This window comes from Sander lucioperca, chromosome 15 (assembly GCF_008315115.2).
Source record: "Sander lucioperca isolate FBNREF2018 chromosome 15, SLUC_FBN_1.2, whole genome shotgun sequence".
NCBI lineage: Eukaryota > Metazoa > Chordata > Actinopteri > Perciformes > Percidae > Sander > Sander lucioperca.
This window is the reverse complement of record NC_050187.1, coordinates 14514770-14533106: the sequence shown is the minus strand read 5'-3', so window position 1 is coordinate 14533106 and position 18337 is coordinate 14514770. Positions and strand designations below refer to the sequence as shown.

The following is an 18337-nucleotide window of genomic DNA, read 5'->3' as shown; positions in this document are numbered from 1 at the left end:
GCTTCTTTTAGCGATATATATTTAACGATATCTTTTGCATTTATAATCCAAACAACGTCAAACTTGGCACTGCACTTACTCGTGCCCGTAGCAAGACACATGTCAAGTTTGAAATCCATCGGACTAACGGTTCGAGAGATATTTGCATAAAACCCAGACAGACAGAAAGACGTTCCTGCAATTTATAGAGAGATAATAATATGTCCTCTCTCCGAAGCTTCGAATATTCGATGCTCATTACTACCGAAGCTTCGAAGCTCAAAAAAAGGTATTCGGACCAGCCCTAGAGTGTTGTACTTACTGTATTGGTTTTATCTAGGTGTATCTAATAAACTGGCAGCTAGCAGTAAGAGTAGCTTGATAGAAAGAAGTTTCATTGCAGATTCTTCCTGATGCTTTTATTTGTCCTTTACATGTACTGATCCCAGGGGCCATATTCACCTTTTTGCTTTTATTAATGCCTCCACACCGGCAATAGCCATGACTGGAGGCATTATGTTTTTGGGTTGTCTGTCCGTCAACGCCATTACTCAGGAACAGGATAGATTTTGATCATATTTCACATTCTGTCGGATACTGAATGGGTGACACTAATCTTGGGTGCCCACCTTGAAACTGTGGTGATTGTTTAGAATTTCTGTAAAAATGCCCTGAGGGACTTGTTGGAGGAACCAATTCATCCTGTAAGAGTATTCTAGCCTACCTCTTTATTGAATTGTGTGAATATTTGTATTCCAAAGTACAGAAGACCAATTCACTGCACACAGGTCTCCTTGATGTATATTTGTTATTATGTTGACAGACCGAAAATGCGGCAGAAGCTCCTTCTGCATCAGCTCATCCGACAAGTATCACTCAAGCCAACTATATATGTTGGCTCAATGACTATTGTCAGAAGAACAAGTTGACTATAAGAGCTGTGGAGTCAACAAGACTTGAACCAAATAATGCTGTTCCGTAAGTCTCTTACTGCATTAAAATTAATAGGTATTTTGTCAACATTTAAAAATGCATTAAATAAAGGTTTTTATGTTATTAGATGCTGTTGCTTTGTGATTGGTGATGAAGAGTATCCGGCTGCCACTGGGAAATCGAGGAAAGAAGCTAAGGAGGAAGCAGCCAAGCTTGTACATCATGAGATATTTGGCAGTATAACTACAGAGGTAAGTAGAAATACACACCAGTTTCTCCTGGCTTAATGTAAGTCCTAAAAAAGAGCAGAGGTAAGAAAGAAATTGACTTGCTTGCCATTGACTGTTTTTTGGTTGTGACATTTCACACAAATCTCTAATAGAATATATGACATTTTGTATATTGGTTAGATCCCCTGTGCTGCCGGGGTTGAAGATGTGTGTGTGAAGCGTCCATGTTTCCCCGGAAAAATAAACTTAATATCTTTTATTACTTTGCTTCAAAGTCTTCACTACATATGTTATATAATGTGAGTCTGGACAGACATGGATGTAAAGTGCAACTTGACTGGTTGGCGGAGGCATACAACCACAAGGCGGTAATTCTAGTTTTGTTTTCAAGCCTGGAGAGGAGAAATACAGATGTCCATCAAGTCAACCAGAGGAAGAATTGGATCAAAATGAGTCGGACATCTGGTGAGCACAAACAGTGGAGACACATTGTTTCTGTTTGATTATGAAAGGTTTTAATAAGTATCTGAATTACTTGTTATTACAGTGAAACGACAAAGAGCTTGAGTGTGATAACCAAAGACGAAGGTTTTACAGACACAAATTTCATAGGACTCCTCGACCGCTACTGTATCAAAACAAACCTCATCCATGACTACATCTTAGAAAACAAGTGCGGTCTATCTCATATCCCTCAGTGAGTATGAACCTGGACCTCTGTAACCTGAATAGACACTACAGACACTCTATGAAAACTCGATACATATGAAAAAGATATCTTAACACAATAATCTAAATATTTCCTCTCTGCCTGCACAGGTTTTTCTACAAAGTAGTGATCAACAATAAGGAGTACCCTGTAGGTGAGGGTAAGAGTGTTAAGGAAGCCAAACAGAAAGCAGCTCAGCTGGCCTGCTCTGCTCTTCAAGAAGAGACAGACTGGGACAGCAAGGTATTTCATATTTTACACTCCCTTTATATAATCAAATATACTCTCAGTTACCAGTTAATTAGGTACAGCTAGCTAAAACTAATGTAGTCTAATACGACAGTCCTGCAGTAGATCCTACCTTTGTGAAGGTTAAAACGTTAAGTTTTTGTTGAAACTGTTTAGAGAGGTGTTGATTCAACTTTATAACTAAAACTAAAACTGTTTTGACAAATATTGAACATTATACTTTATCCTTTATGAAGGTAGGATTTACTGCAGGAGTGTTGTACTTACTGTATTGGTTTTATCTAGGTGTACCTAATAAACTGGCAGCTAGCAGTAAGAGTAGCTTGATAGAAAGAAGTTTCAAAGCAGATTCTTCCTGATGCTTTTATTTGTCCTTTACATGTACTGATCCCAGGGGCCATATTCACCTTTTTGCTTTTATTAATGCCTCCACACCGGCAATAGCCATGACTGGAGGCATTATGTTTTTGGGTTGTCTGTCCGTCAACGCCATTACTCAGGAACAGGATAGATTTTGATGTATTTCACATTCTGTCGGATACTGAATGGGTGACACTAATCTTGGGTGCCCACCTTGAAACTGTGGTGATTGTTTAGAATTTCTGTAAAAATGCCCTGAGGGACTTGTTGGAGGAACCAATTCATCCTGTAAGAGTATTCTAGCCTACCTCTTTATTGAGTTGTGTGAATATTTGTATTCCAAAGTACAGAAGACCAATTCACTGCACACAGGTCTCCTTGATGTATATTTGTTATTATGTTGACAGACCGAAAATGCGGCAGAAGCTCCTTCTGCATCAGCTCATCCGACAAGTATCACTCAAGCCAACTATATATGTTGGCTCAATGACTATTGTCAGAAGAACAAGTTGACTATAAGAGCTGTGGAGTCAACAAGACTTGAACCAAATAATGCTATTCCGTAAGTCTCTTACTGCATTTAAATGCATAGGTATTTTGTCAACATTTAAAAATTCATTAAATAAAGTTTTTTATGTTATTAGATGCTGTTGCTTTGTGATTGGTGATGAAGAGTATCCGGCTGCCACTGGGAAATCGAGGAAAGAAGCTAAGGAGGAAGCTGCCAAGCTTGTACATCATGAGATATTTGGCAGTATAACTACAGAGGTAAGTAGAAATACACACCAGTTTCTCCTGGCTTAATGTAAGTCCTAGAAAAGAGCAGAGGTAAGAAAGAAATTGGCTTGCTTGCCATTGACTGTTTTTTGGTTGTGACATTTCACACAAATCTCTAATAGAATATATGACATTTTGTATATTGGTTAGATCCCCTGTGCTGCCGGGGTTGAAGATGTGTGTGAAGTGTCCATGTTGTGAGTCTGGACAGACATGGATGTAAAGTGCAACTTGACTGGTTGGCGGAGGCATACAACCACAAGGCGGTAATTCTAGTTTTGTTTTCAAGCCTGGAGAGGAGAAATACAGATGTCCATCAAGTCAACCAGAGGAAGAATTGGATCAAAATGAGTCGGACATCTGGTGAGCACAAACAGTGGAGACACATTGTTTCTGTTTGATTATGAAAGGTTTTAATAAGTATCTGAATTACTTGTTATTACAGTGAAACGACAAAGAGCTTGAGTGTGATAACCAAAGACGAAGGTTTTACAGACACAAATTTCATAGGACTCCTCGACCGCTACTGTATCAAAACAAACCTCATCCATGACTACATCTTAGAAAACAAGTGCGGTCTATCTCATATCCCTCAGTGAGTATGAACCTGGACCTCTGTAACCTGAATAGACACTACAGACACTCTATGAAAACTCGATACATATGAAAAAGATATCTTAACACAATAATCTAAATATTTCCTCTCTGCCTGCACAGGTTTTTCTACAAAGTAGTGATCAACAATAAGGAGTACCCTGTAGGTGAGGGTAAGAGTGTTAAGGAAGCCAAACAGAAAGCAGCTCAGCTGGCCTGCTCTGCTCTTCAAGAAGAGACAGACTGGGACAGCAAGGTATTTCATATTTTCGTCCCCTTTTAAATCTATAAATATATTCTCAGTTACCAGTTTATTAGGTACAGCTAGCTAAAACTAATGTAGTCTAATACGACAGTCTGCAGTAGATCCTACCTTCATGAAGGTTAAAACAATTATTTTTATTTAAAAATTCTAATTCTATTTTGTTCTTTTATTCTCTAAGCAGGCTGCCAAAGACAAGAATATGGGAAATAATCAGAATGAGACATCCATCCAGTCAAGGTATGAAAAAAACATTAATTTGCATTGTAGCATGTGTGTTTTATACTGATATGTTCTTAAATCTCTCCAAATAACTATATTCAAGAAGACCTCTCTTATGTGTTTTACCTTTTTGCCTAAACAATAGTGTTAATCTTGACAGGTTTACTTCAGACTTTGAGCCCATGGAGTGTCTTGGCAGTGGAGGTTTTGGTCTTGTTTACAAAGCAAGAGATAAACTGCTGAAGAAGTATTATGCTGTAAAAATTGTCTGCTGTGAAGAGTAAGTATGCAGTAGAGAGGTCCACTGTGCATGTGCAGTATTTATGTTTTGTTCACTAATTCATTTTCTGGTTCTCTTTCGGATCAGGAAAGCTCTTCGAGAGGTGAAGACATTATCAGACCTCCTCCACCGTAATATCGTCAGATACTATACAGTTTGGACGGAGGATTCAGGATACCAATGGGACAGTTCAGCTGGCAGCTCAGCTGGCAGTTACAGCTCTTCCCAGTGAGTCCCAGGCACTTACCTTAGGTCTGAACTTTCTTATTTCGAGTTAAAGGTGAGTTTTAAATTTTTTTCATTTTCCATCTTTTCTAGATCTTCCATGGATAATTCATCGGCAAAGTACCTCTATATTCAGATGGAGTTATGTAACACCAAAACCCTTAAAGACTGGATTGATGAGAAGAACAGTCAGTCTCCCCAAGACTCCAAGAGAAGAGAAGAAAGTCTCAGCATTGCTCAGCAAATAGTTAGCGGGGTGGAATATATTCACTCAAAGAAGCACATCCACAGGGACCTTAAGGTGAGAGCAGACTCTGCAGTGTGTGGCTGAGGCAAAGCTGATATACATATAAGCTACCTGTATGTAACTTCAGGTGTATGAGCATTTGTAATGTCCTCGGTTTGACCCTGCCGAAGCTCTGCCAGTACCCTAAGACAGATCCTAAATCAACCAGTAGTGAAGCCTGTCTGAGGGCAGAGTACCTAGAGCCAGTTCATTGTTCTGGTGCTCATTGGTAGAGAGTAGCAGCACCAAATGCTAGATTTTTGCCGCTCACCAGTTAGGCTGCCCCAAGAGGTGGTGGAAATGTGCTGCTGCTGCTCTCCTGCTGTTTGAAGTGCAGCACAGCTTAAACTTTTGTCCTTTTATCCTTGTCACCAAAATTCACTCTTAGTTAATCGTCTGCTGTTACAGCATGTGGTTTTTATCGACAAGGTCTTCCATTCAGGCAGAAAGTGAAAGTAAAAGGCATAACAATTTGCTCAACTATTATGTTTCTGCCTCGTACAGTAAATGTTTGTGACATAAAACTAATAATATAATATAATCTAATAATTAGTTCTCAACTTAAAATAGTACTTCTGTTAGAATGGAGGAAGCCTTCCACAGTATTTAGACCATCAGGTTTTGAAACTCTAGAACATACTATTAACTCTACATGGATGGCATTTAACAGAATAATAACAAAATGAACAAATGCCACATGAATAAACCTTTTAACAATTTACTGGGAGGACTCAATACAGAAAATGCAACACTGAATAAATAAAAACATTAAAAGAGGGTAATGTGACATTCATCACATCTTGTTTAAGATCAATTAGATAAATTAGATACCTATTAGTTGACCATGTATCTAATCAAATTGAAAAAAACATCCCTTACCAATGAAAGCCACATGCTGACTGTTTAGATGTATTGCTGGTTTCAAACACAGACATTAAAAAAAATTCATATCAAGCACTTACTTCACTAGTTAATGTGTTACTGTTCATCGTTTAAGGAGCTGGATTTATTTTAATTAGGTATATTATGCCTCCACACCAGCAACCGCTGTGGACAGAAGCATTATGTTTTCGGGTTGTCCGTCTGAGATATCTCAAGACCACTGGAGAGAATTTCTTCAAATTTTGCACAAACATCCACTTGGACTCAAGGATGAACTGATTAGAATTTGGTGGTGTGACCTCACAAAACACATTTTTGTCCGTAATACAAAAATGTATATGCTAATTATGACAAAATTTCACACAAATGTCTAATAGGATTAAAAAGATGAAGTGATGACATTTTATATCCACAAGGTACAAGGTCAACTTCACTGTGACATCATAATATGTATTATATATAATATTTAACACCATAACTCAGGAACAGAAGAGGAAATTGTGACTATATTTCACATTCTGTCGGAGACTGAATTGGTTACACTAACTTTGAAACTGTGGTGATTGTATAGATTTTTTAGTGATTGTTGTGCTGCCGGGTTAAAGATGTGTGTGAAGCATTCATGTTTGGCCAAAAAATACACCTAATACCCTTCTATTAAATTCCTTCAAAGTCTTTATTACATATATTATAAAAGTCTAAACAGACATGGATGTAAACTGCAACTCGACTGGTGGGCAGAGGCACACAACTGCAACAGGATAATTCTAGTTTGTTTTTGCCCTGCAATGTTTAGCCTGCAAACATCTTGTTTGGACTGGATGGAGAAGTGAAGATTGGGGACTTTGGTCTGGTCACCACAGATGATGCTTTGATGGACAGAACAGAGAACAGAGGAACCCCATCCTACATGGCTCCTGAACAAGTGAGATGGTCTTTACTGACAAGTACTTTTTAATTTGTCCTTATTATTGTGTCAACAAATATTTTCTTCAAATGAGCTTAATTGGGTAGGCTACTTATATGCCCTTTCACAATTAACAATGCTTCTAGATTTCCTGAAGCTGTGTCTCACCTGTCTTTACTGTTGGCAGTGAGAGCTGTAAAATCAAAAAGTTTACATCAAACACGTTGCAACTTTTATATCAACATACCATTATTTAAAAACTGAATTGCAAATTTAAGCAGTACCATCAGCTGAAAGCTGAAGTTTCAATTACCTCATGAGCATACAGTAACTAGTTAATCTTAATGATTAATGAAAGTATAACTTTTTGCTGCAGAAGTACCTTGTGTCAATACTGTGTTTTTATTCTGTCCCAAAAGAGGAAGAAGAACTATGACCGAAAAGTGGATATATTTGCCCTGGGGTTGATATATTTGGAACTTCTTTGGAAAGTCTCTACTGGCCATGAAAGACGAGTGGTGAGTCTTGCATAAATAGGATGTAACTGGATTGTGTTGTTATTAAAGATTTATTAAATGACTTACCACAAAAATATAACTACATGACTGAAGATAGGAGATGAGATGGAACTTTATTGTTCCTCTTGTAATCGGTCTTGCTTAACCTTTTTCTCAGAGCATATTTTGAATTATTAGTTAATTTCAGGCTAGTCTTCACTTTGCCAGACCCTCCTCCAAAGCGCGCTGAAGGAGAGTCTGGCTACTCCACACAGCATTCAGGGATGGGAGGAAAACGTGCTCTGGTTTATTGGCATTTCTTTAAACCAATCAGAATCGTCATGGGAGGTGCTAAACTCCACACAGAGCCGCTGTAAAATAGTCGTGCGAGAGAAAACTCAGATCGGACAGATAGTCTCGCTAGCTGTCTCACTTTACTATGCAGAGATCTGAGGAGCAGTCAACAATAGTCCTCATGAATCCATCGAATTTAAAATTCCAACACAAAGAAAGCGGAAGGAGACGGAAAATACATGCATCCGGTGGAACGCGAAGGATATAGACTAATTTCAGGCTAACATATTCTTTCATCCTTTTATTACCTCATGAATACCAGGTTTTGGATGACGCCAGATGTCAGAAGCTTCCCAAAGACTTTTCAAAGACTTTTCCCCAAGAGGTAAGTTACAATATTCTTATTATCATTACTGATTCCCTTGTCACATGAAGTAGTATTTTCCATAGGGTGTCAGTTTAGTCATGATGGTCACCAACAGAGTAGCAGGGAGGCTGACATGCAGGGCTTTGCAATGTTTTGTGTTGTTTTTTGCAGAACAATATCATTGAGTTAATGCTGCGTGAGAAGCCAGAAGACCGACCTGATGCCAGTAAACTGAAGGCAGAGCTGGAGAAGTGGGCTAAGACATTCAGCACAAAAAATGTGCGTCAGGAAAATGCAACTGTCTGATGAAGTCTTAAGAGCATAAGGAAATATGTATTTTCTGATGTCTGTGTTTAAATCAAATGATTTGATACACCGTGTTATTAATATGTTAAATATATTTGTAGAAAAATGGTTAATGTACTGCACTTATATTGCGCTTTACTCAGGACTTTAACTCACAGTCCTATGGCAATGGGTGGCAATTTGGGGTTCTATGTTTTGCTCAAAGACACTTCAACATGCAGACAGGAGGACAAATCGATAACCATGCAAATGATGAACAACCTAAAAAGAGGGCATAACATTATGGGTTTTATAATCAGGGGACGAAACATGAAATCCAATTTTATCATGATTTTAAAAAGTAACTTTTACAAGAATTCACATCTGTCCAGCTGTTCTTCGAAATAATCATAATATTCATGATATAATAATCATAGTAATCATGTGCCAGTAATTTCTGTGTCCAAAGTTGACATTTTATTCTATGCTGGAAATGGTTAAATGTATATAAAGTGGTGTCACAATAACCTTTGTACCGTTTGAAAAAAATAAAAATAATGCATGGTTGCACGGCAAAATGTTCATTTGTTATAAGATTAGATATAGGCCTACTTTATTGTCCCGTCTCCACAGGAAATTTGTTCTGGACTTCATCCAGCAGTTCCACAGAAGATGAAATCAAATGTACTGCATAGTAAAACATCTCAACAAACAGCTCCCATACAACTGTATACACATAGGCCTTGCCTACATACACACCTTCTGACAGTTTGTGTGTGTAATTTGCTCCCGCGCACTAGTGTGTTGTTCAGGTCACGGCTGGCCACAGGCTAAGTTCATGATGGTGACCACAGGTGTTGCTGATTGGAAGGCAAACGTTTTTTTTCTGTGCTTGGACAACATCATGGCTGTATTTGTTTTATTTTTGTGCTGAAACTTATTGGACATTATTGAATATGGACACTGGTGAGAAAATCAACACATTATGATTTAAAGACTGGATATTGGTTTCTGACTACACGTCTAAAACATCTCACTTCAATTATCAGCCAGCGGCTAAAGTATTAGGGCTTGTCACTACAGTGTGTATGTGCGAACTGTTACCATTTACAGTTCGATTGTGTTTAAAGAAAAAGGTTACATGAAGCTGCTTGTTAATGTGTCTTATATGTGTGTATATCATCAGATAAGTCATGTGGCTTCTTCCGTTTTTATTTATAGTTTTTTGGTCTAACTTTCACTGCCATGTCATTGCTCTTTCAATAAAGTTGGAGTACAATTGAGGCATCTTCATCCATCAGACTCTGGAGTCCAGATAGGTTGTAATCAAATCAATCAATCAATCAAATTTTATATTTTTATATATATTTAAAGTGTAAAATCACTATTAAAAATGGTCTCAGTGCACTTTACAATTAAAGGAACACAGAAATAACAGAGAGCAACAACAGAATTAAACAGCATTAAAGTAGTAATAATAGACTGAACGATACCAAACCAGCAACATTAGAGAATAAGTGAAAAAGGTTTGTGAAGGACGCAGAAAGGATGGTGTGTGGTTGGCTGTAGTTTAATTAAAAATGTCAACTGAGTGAGCTTCTTTAACATGTAGTGGGAGGCCATTCCAAAGATCAGAGGCATGGTAGGAGAATGCTCGATAATATTATAATAAAAAAAAATAATATATATATATATATATATATATATATATATATATATATATATATATATATATATATATATATATATAATGGGCCTACAATAAAGTGTAGGGCTGCCTGAAGCCTTTACACATACCTTTTTAATGGTGCATACAATACTAAGCTACTAAATAATTATTGACATATTCATGTATTTATACATCATGTTTTAATGTTAAAATGTGGCACAGTTAATCCTTAAGCTCAATTGTATCAGTGGATGGCTACCTTAGCTATAGGCCAGTAAGCCTATCATCAATGTTGTGTACATTACATTACAGGCACTTACTTGTGGTAGGAATGTCTTGTCTTATTGTTGTGCATTTTTTCTTCTTCACCGTGGGATGGTGAGAAACGAACTTTCGATTCTTCTGCATGTCTAGTATATGTGAAGAAACTGACAAATAAATTCTTTAAAAAAAAAGATTTATCTTTACAAATGGATTCATGTTAATGTATATTTTCAGACATACTTTAATTTTATATTTTTTTAAACTATCAAACAATAATTTGGTGACTCCCTGCAGCAACTATGAAGACCCCCTAGGGATTCCGGAGTGGAGAGTGCATGCTGGTGTATAGTGTAATAATAAGCTCAGATAAATAAGGTGGTGCAAGTCCATGCAAGGCCTTATATGTTAGAACCTTAAAAGCAGCTTTAGCTTGCACTGGGAACACGTGAAGAGAGGCCAGAACGGGTGTTGTGCGATCGTATTTTCTTTGTGTCAGGATTTTGGCTGCAGTGTTCTGATTGAGTTGAAGGACTCTAGTGGCACAATTTGGAAGACCAGAACAAAGGTCATTGCAGTAATTAAGTCGGGAAAACACAAATGGATTTCATTACAGTTTCAGCATCAACAAAAGATGTGCCGATGAGTTACTGTCAAGTTGAGTCCAACAATAGTTATATTGCAGACTGGCTCCATTAGCTTGCATTTAACGCCACTGACGGATTTGAATTAGCTGAATTTGGGAGAACTTCTTTTACCGAGTAAGATTCTCGAGCCACATTCCGTCCCAGTGGATTGCGGTAATGCCCCGCCCTGTTGTTTGCCAACAACCAAAAAAAAGAAAAACAAGATGAGGAAGCACGTCATCATTGGACAGAGAAAAAAAGTGTGCGCAATTTAAATCCACTCGTAGATTTGTGCTCTCACGGTATTATAAATCAGGATGGGAAAGAAGAAAAAATGCGTAGCTGAACTATATAAGCGTGCACGGAGAGCAGACTGGGACCTGAAATATGAAGACTTGGAGTCTGAGGGACCTGGCCACAGGTTAGTTAAAACCTAAACCGAACCCTTTTGCGAACCAATTTGCTGGAAAGCTTCAATGCTTCATTGCGCCATCACTAGTGTTCGCTTACTTTATCGGAATTGAAGTGAACCAGACATGCACTTGCTAAACCAACTACTAAGTCTTTATATTTGAAGTCTTTCGTTCTTTCTTGTTCTTTTTTGCGGATGTCCAAGTTTGGAAGTGTACTGCTTCTAGAATGTTCTTGTTGCTGCCACTTGTGTGGCTGGGCCAAAAGCCCACTACAATAGACTTTTTTCACAACAGACATTTTGATTGGTCATACTAAAAGCACTAAAAGGCTCATTTCACTCATGGACAGTAGCGGTGTCGTGCCAAGTTCGTGAGAAGTTTAGTACCAAATTATAATTCTAGATTAAAAAGAAGCAAACCAGCGTATGATCATTTACAGACCAAAATAAAAAAAACATGTTCAGAGAGGTTTCATCACGGTTCTCTTGGATAAAATAATAGGCTAACCGTGACAACAAACAGGGTCGGGTACAGTCAATACTACTATAAGATACAATAATATGCAAACAATAACATGAAGTTAAAGAAAAAAACAAGCTACAACTAAAACATTATAAATCATAAAGGTCTGTCAATTACACTATTTGAAAAAGCAGTAGTGGGGAAACAATAAGAAGAACTTTACAAATGGAACACTTAATGGAGTAAAGAAATGGCAGGCTTAGATAGGATTGATCCCATAATAAAGTAACAACATGACAGTTGAGTTGTCAGTTGCGCTTTGTATTATCTATATATTTTAAATTTTATAATCAGAATTAGAATCTATCTATCTCTCTATCTATGACCCTCTGAAAATGGCATCAGCATGTGATTGTTTAATATCTTCATTCAAAATCATGGGGATTGATATACATTCAGACACACGCTTATGTGATGCTTATAAATTAATTGTTAACGGATATTTTCCATTGCACGCTGTCTCAAGTCATCTTGGCTTTAACTATAGATTTTACAATCCTTCATTAGATTCTGCAAGAGGGCTGTGGTCAACGGTCAAGGCTTTCCCCCTGGTGTGGGGGACAGTGCAAAGAAAGCCAAGCAGAATGCAGCTAAAAATGCCCTGAGACATCTGGACGAGAAGGAGAATCTGAGACCAGGGGTGAAAAGACAGCAGACAGAAGAGGCTGCAAATAATCCTACTGCACCAGTTCATCAGAAATGTGTCAGAGCCAACCTCGAAACCTTGTTCAGTAACTATGGCAGAATGAATATAAGGACTGGGCAGTCAATCAGACCAGAACCAAATAATGCTACTCCGTAAGTCTCCACACTGCATCCATATTCATTCATAGTTGTTTAGTCACCATTTAAAAATGCATTAAATAATGTTTGTGCAATGTTAGATGCTGTAGCTCCGTGGTTGGTGATAAGGAGTATCCAGCTGTCAATCTTGTATCTGCTGATGAATGTGGCAGTAAAACTACAGAGGTAAGTAGTAATAAACACTAGTTTCTCCTTCTCCCCTTCTGAGCCAAACAAAATGCAGCTCAGCTGGCCTGGTCGGCTCGGGACAGCAAGGTATTATATATATTTACCATTCTTTTCATGTATTCAAATACGGTTTTCATACTTGTGACCTCAGTAGACTGTCAACTAGGAGTGGCTGATATGGCCCTAAAATAATATCAAGATATTTCGGTGTATATCTGCGATAATGATATTCTTGATTATATGACAAAATACTGGGTGAGCTAGAGGTCGCCCGAGTTAGGACAATGTTGAGTGCCTGCCTATACTTGAAAACTCCAGCTCAATTGAAAATTACTATAAAAGATGATAAAATGCAATAGTGAAAGACTTTGTGTTGCAGATGCCCTCCTGCTCAGCTCTATCTGATGATGTTGCACCGGTCAGGCCGTCCACTCCCCCAAATGCACCGTAAGTCACTGACTGAAAGTAGAGTTCGTGTCAAAACCTTGTACTAATGGGTGTGTTGTATTCGCCAAGGGAGTACCATGATGCAAAAACAAAAAGCGAGACTCCCAGTGACTTTGTTGATTTCACCTATTCATCAAATCCTCCCAAGGATCAGGTTGGTCATTGACTTTCTAAACCCCAATCTGTATGACACTGATAAATTAACTTTTTATGTACCTTCATGTCATGTTAAACAATTTGATATGTCTCTGAAAATGTGACTGGCACCATTTTCTATATTTCTTTAATATATTAAGGGACTCAATGTTGCTGCTGTGGAATCCAAAAGACAGTAAATCACCTTGAGACCCACTGTAAAGCTACAGTAAATTATATTTCACAAAATATTATATCTCAAAATGTCACAAAATGATGATATTGCTGCCTGTCTTGTTAGATTCCCAACAGATTTTCAAGATTCCTCTCGAAGCAGCCATGAGGTATAGTGAGCTTGTTGGAGATTTGATGTGTTTTTTTGTCTGCACTGTTAGCTCTGTATCATGATTTCCTTTTGTTCATTAAGGATACAGTGGTTCCTAAAAAAGGGAACACAGGAAACAGTCCCAGCGAGAAGACATCAACCCGATCAGAAATTTCGAGGTATGGTAAATAAATAAAAAAACATTAAATTGCAATCTTTCTTTGTTCTTAGTACATTTATTTGCATGTTCCAACAACTGATATACAATAAGAAAGACATTTTGTCTTTCTACAGGTTTAAATCAGAATTTGACTGCGAAGACCTACTTGGCAAAGGAGCCTTTGGTGAAGTTCACAAGGCAAAACATAAACTGACGAAGAAGGATTATGCTGTAAAGATTGTCCGCTTTAAAGAGTAAGTGAATTACTAAATTATATTTTTTCATCGTAGTTTCATAGTATGATTTATAAATTACAGATGTAATGCAAAACAAGTCAAAGTTTGAGGTGAACTATTTTCTTATCCTTAGGGTCGAAAAAGCTCTACGAGAGGTGATAGCATTATCAGACCTCGATCACTGCAACATTGTTCGTTACCATACATGTTGGTTGGAGGATTCAGGATACCAAGGGGACAATGCCGATGACAGTGGCAGCTCTTCAGAGTAAGTCACATCCTATTACTAAAGTATTTACTTACTGGAAGTACATAATTTCTTTATTTGTCTTTTCTTACTTTTCTAGGTCTTCCATGGATTATTCATTCAAGTACCTTTATATTCAGATGGAGTTGTGTGACACCGACACACTTAGAGTGTGGATAGCTAAGAGGAATACTCAGAATGTGAAGAAATCTCTGCGAGGCTCCAAGAGAAGAGATGAAACTATTCTGCAGATGTTATTGCAAATGGCCAGTGCAGTCGAGTACATTCATTCCAAGATGCTCATCCACAGAGACCTGAAGGTGAGACAAAGTCAATCTCTACTACATCACAGTCAGTCATCATCAGTCATGGAGCTACATATTTGTTATTTTCTGCCCACGGTTAGCCTGCCAACATCATGTTTGGGCAAGCTGGAGAAGTGAAGATCGGAGACTTTGGTCTGGTCACTGCTGAGAACGATGATGATGCTGAGAACCTGTTGGAGAGAACCGTGTACAAAGGAACTCCATCTTACATGGCTCCTGAGCAGGTGAGATGGTTTATACTGACATTAGGTTTTATTATTTTGTATTGTTCGATATTGTTTGGCAGACATTACACATACAAACCAGTAGTGAAAATTAATTTGTGGTGCTCACAGCATTAAAAGATGGGACACCTCAGAATGCGGTATCATGCTTCATGGCTACTTCACCTTTTTTACTTATCGTCAGTTTTGCCCATTTTTAGGTCAGATTACATGTAACTTGTCTATTTTTACAAACGCATTTTTAAAAATCAGAATGGCTTCATTATCTATTGAATAAGTTACATACAGGGATTTCATGAGCATTACTGATTATGTTTAACATATATTTTGATATGAAACATAACCTTAATTGTGATTTAAGAAAAGACATTAGGCTGCCTCATGTCTTGTAGTGCCGATTTTAATCCAACTCTGTCGTCTTAGTGTGGGCAGTGTGCGCAGATGAAAACTGTGGAGCAGAGCAGCGGAGGTCTCCACAGACTTCCGCTGCTCCGCTCCACAGAGGGCAGCACCACAAAGGGAAGCCACACACCCTTCATCTGGACACACTCCCACACAAAGATGACACAGAGTTGGAAATCAGCAAAATACAGTATGTCTTTTAATATTGTGTTCTTGTTTTACAACAGAAGAGCCAGAGGACTTATGACCGAAAAGTTGATATGTTTGCTCTGGGGTTGATATGCTTCGAAGTCCTTTGGAAAATTCCCACTGGTCATGAAAGGGCAGTGGTGAGTTGTTTAGTCACAATCCAAAATTGTACTTAGTACTTCACACCTGAAAGTCCAAACCAAGGTCTGGACCAAGGTTCATGTTTTTGCATTTGATCCGGTACATTTTGGTTTCACACTGCAGTTATGCAAGCGCACTAAAGATCTATACATGACAAAACTACGTCCTGCTGTCATCACATACGTGAGCTGCGTCTCCAGATACTTATAATTGATTAGTTTGGTAGACGGGCTTCCCCGTCCTCTCGTATCCTCTCTCTCTGTGTCGGAGTTTTTTCAACTGACTGCTGCTCTCCCCTACTGCCACAGCTCTTTTTGTTTTGTTGTGATGTTGAGAAGCAAGACACGGGAACTTTCTTTCAGCAGCATTTATTCAGAGACAAACGGAAACCTACACTGTACATTAACTACCACTTAACAAGTAAACTGCTGATGTATTCTCAGCTCTGACAGCCGACAGCTGTCTGCTCTGAGTGCTGACACTGTCACACTCTATCTCACTTACACACTAAGCACTGAGCTATTCCTTAAAGGAGCTTCCCCGATCTTATACCACGATGATAGCCTGCCAGAGCTTCCTGTATTTGGTCCGAAAGTCCGAACCATCCAAAAAAATGCTTTCACACCATAAATGAACCGGACCATCGTTCAGTTTGATCCAGACCGAGACTACCTCTTTTGGTTGGACCAAATTTCATCCGTTTGGTCCGAACCATGGGTAATTTTGGTTTGGATCAACCTGAAAAGTCCGAAAGTCTGGACCAAACGAGGTAAGTGTGAAAACCCCCTTAGTGTGTCTTTAACATGAAAAATGCTATATTTCATGTTTTTGTAAACCTGCCAGACATTTTTTATCAGAAATCCTAATAATATTTCAGTTCAACAGAGAATGTTCCAAGCCAGTTACATGTTATTTATCCTTTCTATCACTGCATGACTTCCAGGTTTGGCCTGATATCAGAAAACAGAAATTTCCCCAAGGGTTTCGACACAGTTTTCCCGATGAGGTACATCATTTTGTAAATTTTGTCAATGTAATATGGATCAGTCAGTATGTTTACAGGCACTTAAGTAACCAGGTTATCACAAGAAACTAGGTTACACAGGTAGAACATGTTTCTGTCCACTGTCATAAGTAGGTGCATGTAAATCCACTGAGTATTTTCTACAGGATGCCGGTTTACTGGTGATGTTAGCCAACAGGGCAGGTGGGAGGTGGACATACTGTTGTTAGAACTTCTATTACATTGTCTCTCTGTTAAATCTCAAAGGTGCCAAACAAGGACAGTTACAAGACAAATATCCAGCAGAATAAAGCAATCTGCCTTTTTAAAATACTTATCGTTGTTGGTTGTCCAGTGATGTCCACTTGTTGAAAATGCTGCAGAGTGCAGTAATACTGCAGTTTGATAGAATTTCTTAATGCAACATGTCAGTAGCTGTTCTTTCTGTGTTACAGTATTCCATAATAAGGTCAATGCTGGGTGGGAAGCCAGAAGAGCGACCCGAAGCAAGTGAGCTTAAGACAGACTTGGAAAGACTCAACACTGAAGAAATCGAGCGTAGAGGCATCAGGAGTGTCTGATCATCAGAAGAAGAAAAAAATCATGGCTATCTGTTTTATATCCTAACCCATACCTGTTAAAAAAGATGGATCTGTTTTAATATCTGAAAAGGATCTCCAGGGTATGTTAAATATTCATCAGGCTGAGTTGTAAATGAAATTGCTGACTTTGAAAGTCTTGTAGTGGGAACCCATCTTCAAATCCAGGATTTTGAATTGTGAATTTCTGCAATTTTAAGATGGAAGTGATTTTAGACAAGAAGGATGAGCAAAAAAGTAAAAGTAAAATAGTCAGTTTTTCTATTTGAAAACATTGTTACTGAAAAAATCATGAATGTGTTTGGCAATGAAATACATTTTATATCCCACAGTTTTTATCTTGATCTCAGAATTGAGCTTGTTTTTAAAATGTAAGCAAGACATTGCTGTCTGAACCTCTTTTTTACAGGCATCAACATATGCTGTATTTCTAGTTTAATACTTTATGTATGGACACTGCCATTTGCTGTGTTTGGTTTTTATTTGTTTTTATCTTGCCTTAATGCAGTGAAAGTAAGATATTGTAAGACTATGTGTGCTGGGCACCTTTGGCTGATGGAATAAAAGCATGCATGCAGATCTACATCTGTTACATCAGAACGTGTGCAAGTCTTTCCATACAATTCTCTATTTCCAGACACTGCTGTTTGACTTTGTGTTTTTGATGAATGTCATCCAAAAGTAATGTGCATAATGGCTCAGTTTGCACACTGACCTTATTGTTGTTGTCTTTTGTATAGTGACCTGTAGGGGGAGCTGTGGCTCTGTGTATCTCAGGCTGTTCAGAGTGTGGCTGCAGAGGTTTATTCACAGTGAGAGGGCCAAAAACCGAGAGAGCTGTGTGACATTTAATCATGCCTCTGGCACATGCTTGATGATTAGCATCTCTGTGGAAAACAACAGTAACAAGTGCCAAATGTAGGATCCCACACAATCACCTGGCTGTAGCGCACACAGTCCCGTAGGCCCTGGTAATCAGCACAAATCAGCTCCTGCGGCTCAGTATGTTCACTCAACAATCACCACACTGCAGAGCTAAAAATTGCTTAGTGCCTGTGGATGTAAGCATATGCAGATCAACTACCTTCATGTAGGTTGAATT

General features: G+C 38.3%; 1 protein-coding gene across 2 annotated transcripts in view; it reads left to right on the top strand.

Annotated features, from left to right (window-relative positions):
• The window catches only part of eif2ak2 (eukaryotic translation initiation factor 2-alpha kinase 2), a 63081-nt gene extending 45250 nt beyond the window's left edge, over positions 1 to 17831 (top strand). The window contains exons 10-27 of one of the 2 annotated variants that reach the window (XM_035992145.1): positions 803 to 957; positions 1040 to 1163; positions 1534 to 1607; positions 1690 to 1839; positions 1962 to 2094; positions 2868 to 3022; positions 3105 to 3228; positions 3527 to 3600; positions 3683 to 3832; positions 3955 to 4087; positions 13811 to 13887; positions 14003 to 14122; positions 14238 to 14372; positions 14452 to 14671; positions 14758 to 14901; positions 15531 to 15632; positions 16577 to 16639; positions 17092 to 17831. In XM_035992145.1, the coding sequence (XP_035848038.1) occupies positions 803 to 957; positions 1040 to 1163; positions 1534 to 1607; positions 1690 to 1839; positions 1962 to 2094; positions 2868 to 3022; positions 3105 to 3228; positions 3527 to 3600; positions 3683 to 3832; positions 3955 to 4087; positions 13811 to 13887; positions 14003 to 14122; positions 14238 to 14372; positions 14452 to 14671; positions 14758 to 14901; positions 15531 to 15632; positions 16577 to 16639; positions 17092 to 17217 (2259 nt within the window). In that variant the 3' untranslated portion in view covers positions 17218 to 17831. Of the gene's footprint in view, positions 1 to 802; positions 958 to 1039; positions 1164 to 1533; positions 1608 to 1689; positions 1840 to 1961; positions 2095 to 2867; positions 3023 to 3104; positions 3229 to 3526; positions 3601 to 3682; positions 3833 to 3954; positions 4088 to 4274; positions 4334 to 4475; positions 4596 to 4682; positions 4824 to 4913; positions 5122 to 6784; positions 6914 to 7314; positions 7414 to 8008; positions 8072 to 8224; positions 9615 to 13810; positions 13888 to 14002; positions 14123 to 14237; positions 14373 to 14451; positions 14672 to 14757; positions 14902 to 15530; positions 15633 to 16576; positions 16640 to 17091 lie in introns of those variants that run through there. The other variant, XM_031301505.1, reaches the window with a different exon arrangement.
• The last annotated feature ends 506 nt before the right edge of the window (positions 17832 to 18337 follow it).